The 6,000-nt window shown below is 43.3% G+C and overlaps 1 protein-coding gene across 6 annotated transcripts in view; it reads left to right on the top strand.

Annotated features, from left to right (window-relative positions):
* Positions 1 to 6,000, top strand: part of PLEKHH1 (pleckstrin homology, MyTH4 and FERM domain containing H1) — a 45,700-nt gene that overhangs the window by 244 nt on the left and 39,456 nt on the right. For all 6 annotated transcript variants that reach the window (XM_077767125.1, XM_077767122.1, XM_077767121.1 and 3 more), the window contains exon 2: positions 3,552 to 3,710. In XM_077767125.1, the coding sequence (XP_077623251.1) occupies positions 3,585 to 3,710 (126 nt within the window). In that variant the 5' untranslated portion in view covers positions 3,552 to 3,584. The remainder of the gene's footprint in view (positions 1 to 3,551; positions 3,711 to 6,000) is intronic.

Here is a 6,000-nt window from a genome sequence, read left to right as displayed (position 1 = left end):
CTGTGCCGCCCCCCCCCCCCCCACCTCCTCTCTCCCCTACTCGCTGCTCAGGGCAGGGAGAGGCTTAAGCAGAGCACTTGATCTCTTTGAAAGTGTGATGTCATAAGATGCTTGATTAGGAAAGCACTCCCTGCAGTCTAGGGATAATTTCAGATATCAGGGCCAGGCAGAGGCCAATGATGTGTTTTATTTCCAAAGCTCCTGGAGATTTTGATGATTGGTTTTCCACCGTCCTCAAGGAGTCTGAGCTGTAGCTTTGACCGTCAACAAGAGGGTACCACAAAAGGACTTAAGTTTCCCCTGCCCCTAGGTTTTCCTGGGGTGTTTTTACTGCTACTGTTTAGCCCTGAGCTAGGTTGCAAGATGCTCAGGTCCTATGTTCAGATCTGCCACTTTTTTTATTTTTATGAGGAAAAGCAAAATCCCCTTAAAGGACAAAGCAAATCCAACATGAAGCCTCTGGCCTTCTCTGGAGGCCCCATGAGGTTGTTTTGTCTTTTCAGCTGTGATCTTAGCTCAGAGAAGGTCATGTTTTGTTTTTGTCCTTTGTCTTCCTCCCGTTCCAGTCGGTCCCAGTCTTTTGAGGTGGGGATTGCTGGGAGGTCACAATGTTGGATTGTTTGGGATGACAGTTCCGGGAGAGCAGGGCTGAGGTCATGTGTCCAGTGTTCTGAGCAGCCCAGAACCAAAAGACGCAGACACCAGACCTGTCAGTGTTTAATTGTTGGGCCCTTCTCTGCAGGCCTCCTGACCCTGTTTTTTAAATGAAAAGTCTGGACATATGATGAATGTCTGTGTTTATGAAGGTTATGGTGTCAGAATGTTTGAGACCAGGATGCCCTAGAAAATCTTGAATACAGGTTCACCCTAGTGCCAAGGATTCTCAAAGATCCCATAAAATATTTCTCTCGTGCTGAACAATCCAGCTCACTCTGTGAAATCAGAATTCTTTCCAGTTTCTGGATGGATAAAGAGCAGAGTTGCTAAGAACAGGGACTTTGGGATGAGAATTCCAGCCCCATTGCTCCCTAGCTCTAGAACTCTAAGTTAGTTAGCCTCTCAGTTCCTCAGCGTCCTCATGTGAGAGTGTGGACAGCAGTGCCCACACCTTGTCATATTTGTTGTCCTGAGGACCAAAGAGGCCATACGTGCCTGGCATACACTAAGATCTCAGTAAATGATAGCTATTTGTGGTAGGGGAGAAAGATCCATGTAAGGCAAATGTGAGGTGGGAAGCAGTATTGGCAGGTAGCACGTTAAAGACAGGCTCACTGGTCACCGAGGCAGTATTTGGCAACAGTGCAGGAGTCGGCTGGGTTTTCTGAGGGATGTGGCTCCTAAAGAAAGGAAAGGGGATTTTAAAAAAAAACAACAAAGTTCTATTCCAGAAAATTCAAGTAAAAAGACCAGTATAAAGAACTCCCATTGGGGCACCTGGTGGCTCAGTTGGTTAAGTGTCTGACTCCTGGTTTCAACTCAGGTCATGATCTCATGGTTCGTGAGCTCGAGCCCTGCACCGGGCTCTGGGCTGACAGTGCAGAGCCTGCTTGGGATCCTCTCTCTTCCTTTCTCTCTGCCCTCACTACTCGTGTGCGTGCTCTCTCTCTCAAAATAAATGAGTAAACTTAAAAATTAAAAAGAAGGGGCGCCTGGATGGCTTAGTCAGTTAAGCATCCGACTTTCGCTTAGGTCATGATCTCGCGGTTCGTGGGTTCGAGCCTCGCGTCGGGCTCTGTGCTGACTGCCAGCTCAGAGCCTGGAGCCTATTTCAGAGTCTGTATCTACCTCTCTCTCTGACCCTCCCCTGCTCACGCTGTCTCTCTCTCTCGCTCTCTCCTAGAAATAAATAAAATATTTAAAAAAAATTAAAAAGAAAAGAGTTCACATATACCCATCACCCAGCTTCAAAACTTACCAATATTTTGATAAATCTGATTTTATGTATTTCCTTCCTACATCACTGCTGACCCTCAGATATTATATCATTTCACCTATAAGTCCTTTTATCTCTGACAGATCACATTTTAAAAATATTATCAACCTAAAAAGTTAAGTCATTCCTTAAAAATCACCTAATACTAAACTAATCATATGTCAGGTTTGGGACAGACCCAATTTATGCCTGTTGCCAAGTGTAATTATTAGTAGCAAGGAGGATTTTAAAAGTTCTGGTGACAGACATGCTTTCCAGTCCATATGTCTCCTGTGTTCACTCTGCTTGTGTCCTCTCTTGTGCACACTCATACATGCTGCTTCATTTTCTTATCCCCAACCAGTTGTCTTCTCTAAAATTTGTCTGAGAGACATCTGGATAAATTTCCCTAACTGGCGATATTATAGGTGTCTGAATTTGTATCATTGTTTCCCAAAGACTTGTGGCATTCTCCAGAGGTTACAACAAGCTGCTACCAATGTTTTGGTTTCCATTAAAAAAATGTTTTTTAATGTTTTTATTTGTTTCTGAGAAAGAGAGAGACAACATGAGCAGGGGCGGGTCAGAGAGAGAGGGAGATACAGAATCTGAAGCAGCCTCCAGTCTCTGAGCTAGCTGTCAGAGCCCGACGTGGGGCGCGAACCCACAAACTGTGAGATCATGACCTGAGCCGAAGTCGGACGCTCAACCGACTGAGCCACCCAGGCACCCCTCCATTTTAGAACTTAGAGTGAGAATCTTTTCTCTAAGTGGATTTGATGACAACTGACGGAATCCCAACTCAATAGAAAATGGTCAAGGACGTTCAAAGCATTACATTTTCATTCCATTTTTTTCTCATCAAAAATGTATATGAGTGGGGGTGCCTGGCTAGCTCAGTCAGTGGAGCATGGGACTCTTCATCTCAGTGTCATGAGTTCAAGCCCCACACTGGGCGTGGAACTTACTTGAAAGAATGGATAGATGGATCAAAGGAAGGAAGGAACACAGAATTACTATTTGTTAAAAAAAAATAAATAAAATTATATAGATATAGTAGAATCAGTAGTAAACTGGAAATCAAGGTTCTGCCTCCAGTTAGCTATATGATCTCAAATGAATCTGTCACTCACTTTAAGCCTTCCCTAAACACTAATCCTCCTTTATCCCTCCCCCATACTCTACCCCATTTCCCTGTTCCCATTTATCTGTGTATTGATTAGCAATTGTGAGTACATTGTCTCTTAGGTTTTCCTAAGAGTTCCCTGGAAAACTCAAAGATAGGGAGACCTCCTATATTACCTTTGCATCTCCAGTGTCTAGAACAGTGTCTGGCATATAAATGTCTATTCAGTGGATACATATTTGTTAAATAGATAATTGAATGAATTAACGACAAATGAAGCCCTACTTTTTATTGCTGTCAAAATGAGACCAGGTTCTTCTTACAGTTTCTCAGATTTTGTGATTTCCTGAGTTTGCTCAGCTAACTCACGTCGGAATAGGACACACTGAGCTAAGAAAGGTGACCGTGGGACATGAAGTGCGATGACTAGCTCACAGCCCGTAGCCTTGTATTCTCTATCTCCCTCCTCACACAATTCTTGACCTTCTCCTCTTGCTGTGTGCTGGTTTCCAGGGCTCCCTGGAGTAGCCAGAAGTGGACTCCATCATGGCGGAACTCAAGGTAGAGACCCGAGCCAGCGTGGACTGGCAGAAGCGCTGCCTGGCCTTGGAAACCCAGCTCTTCCGATTCCGCCTGCAGGCCAGCAAGATCAGGGAGCTGCTGGCTGACAAGGTGAGTCCGGAGAGCTAACCTCGCCTCAGACGCCTGTGTCCCCTAGGGCAGGAGTTAGGGAGGGTTGGAGAAGGCGAACTTTCTTTTTTCTAGGTATGTATTAATTTTGTTTTAAGTTTTAAAAATGTTTTTATTTATTTTTGAGACAGAGAGAGACAGAGCACAAGCAGGGGAGGGGCAGACAGAGGGAGACATAGGATCCAAAGCAGGCTCCAGGCTCTGAGCTGTCAGCACAGAGCCTGACTCAGGCTCAGACTCACGAACTGTGAGATCACGGCCTGAGCCGAAGTCAGATGCTTAACCTACTGAGCCACCCAGGTGCTCCTTAATTACTTAATTTTTAACTGAAGTGTATTTGACATATAATGTTATATAATTTAAGGTATACCACATGTTAATATGATGCATTTATATTTTGCAGTGTGGTTGTCTTTGTAGTGGTAATTAGCACTTCTATCACATTATGTAATTGCCATTTCTTTTTAGTGGTTGGAATAATGAAGTTCCAGTTTCCTGGCAAGTTTGATGATTATAATATAGTACTCTTGTCTATATTCACTATGCTATGCATTAAATCTCTAGGGCCTATTTACTACTCGTTGCAGGATAGCGAATTTTTAATAAGATGCCCTCCTCACATGCAGAATGAAACTCAAGATAGTTTTTTTTTTAAACCCAAATCAAAGCAGTTTACTAAGCTATCATCGTGCATTCTCTCCTGCTCCAGAGAAATGATAGATATCTTGGTCCTCCATTACCTCTTAAGGCAACTGGCTGTAGTGGAAGTTCTGTTATTTCCTTCATATTTCTTTATCAATGTGGGGAATAAAGGAAGATGTTTTACTACTCACCCTCTATTAAGCGTATGAGCTATGAAAGGCAATCTGGTTTTCTAGTGACAAGGACACAGATTTTGGAGCCAGACCCACCTGGCTCTGCCACTTACTAGCTGTGTGACCCTGAGCAAGTCCCTTCACCTCTAAAGCAGGGATACAAATGTCTGCCTTTCACAGTTATTTTGAGAATTATTATGAGATCACATATATACAGGTTCTGAATTGGAATAGGTCTTAGATGGGAACGACTATTATCTTTACGACTATTATCTTTAGATGTGGATGGGCTGGTCTGGAAAACTGACCACCATTCGTAACGTTTCTGTGGGAAGAGGCATACTAAACACCTGACTTTCAGAGGCATTTTGGAGCATAACCTGTCTGGAGAGTAGAGACCTATACTATTTAAAAATAATAATACTAATTAAAAAAATTAAAAATATATATATATCTTAGTTGAATTACCTCTTTTCTTTCTAGTTTTGCTTACATTTTCTATCTCCTTAGCCAACTCTTCCTTCATAGTACAAAAGTAAAATTCAATCCACCCCTCTCCAAGTAATGTTAAAGTCTTTATTAGTAACGCCTGGTTAGATGGCCTGTTTTGTGATAGCACCACAACCTGGAGTCCAGGAAGACAAGTTATTGGCATTTCCCCTGCATTTCCACTGCTGAGGGTAGTGGCTCTCGACTAGCCCGAACTAGAACTTGTGAACTTTGGGTCTGTTGGCATTGCTGTCTGCTAGTTCAGGCTTTGCAAAACAGAGACCAACAGGGTTCCTATGGAAGTGGTTCAGATACTGCTAAGAGAAAGCATAGAACTCAGCCACCTCAGGTAAAGGGAAACAGGCCTTAGATAGTAGTTCTCAAAGGGTGGTCCTGGTACTATGCAGGCCAGAAACCTGGAACACATATTAAGCATGTACATTCCTGGGCCCCACCCCAGTCCTCCTGATCCAAGTCTCCTGGGGGTGCTACTCATAATCTGCATGTTTAACAAGCTCCCAGAAATTAGTTTCGTACTGTAAAGCCTGAGAACCTTGCCTTAGGATGTGTGACTGGGGGAGGGGTGGAAGGGAAGGAAAAGATAAGTAAGAATTCTCCAGCTAGTCTAAAACACATCTCAGAGGGAAGAGACTTCTGTTTCTAGTGATATGGACCACAAAATAACCTTTAAGAAGGACTGCGATAAGATACCTAGAAATACTGGATTAAATATTTAAAATATTTTTCTCAGTGGAGAGCTGAAAAGAATAGGAGGAATCTTCAGCCGACAAAAGGAAGAGGAGAAACCCAAGTGGTATTCAGCTCTGACAGCTGAGTGGGATGGGCTGTGTGGCTGGCCTCTCTGTAGTAATGAAAGGTTTGAGGTTTGAGTTTTAACCTCTGTAGAGACAGAGATGAGGTCTGGCCAGTTGGAAGCTGGAGCTGAAACTGAAACTTTTATGTAAAAT

The sequence above is a fragment of the Crocuta crocuta genome, unplaced genomic scaffold, assembly GCF_008692635.1.
Source record: "Crocuta crocuta isolate KB4526 unplaced genomic scaffold, BGI_CrCroc_1.0 scaffold55, whole genome shotgun sequence".
Taxonomy (NCBI): Eukaryota; Metazoa; Chordata; class Mammalia; order Carnivora; family Hyaenidae; genus Crocuta; species Crocuta crocuta.
This window is presented reverse-complemented; position numbering and strand designations above follow the sequence as displayed.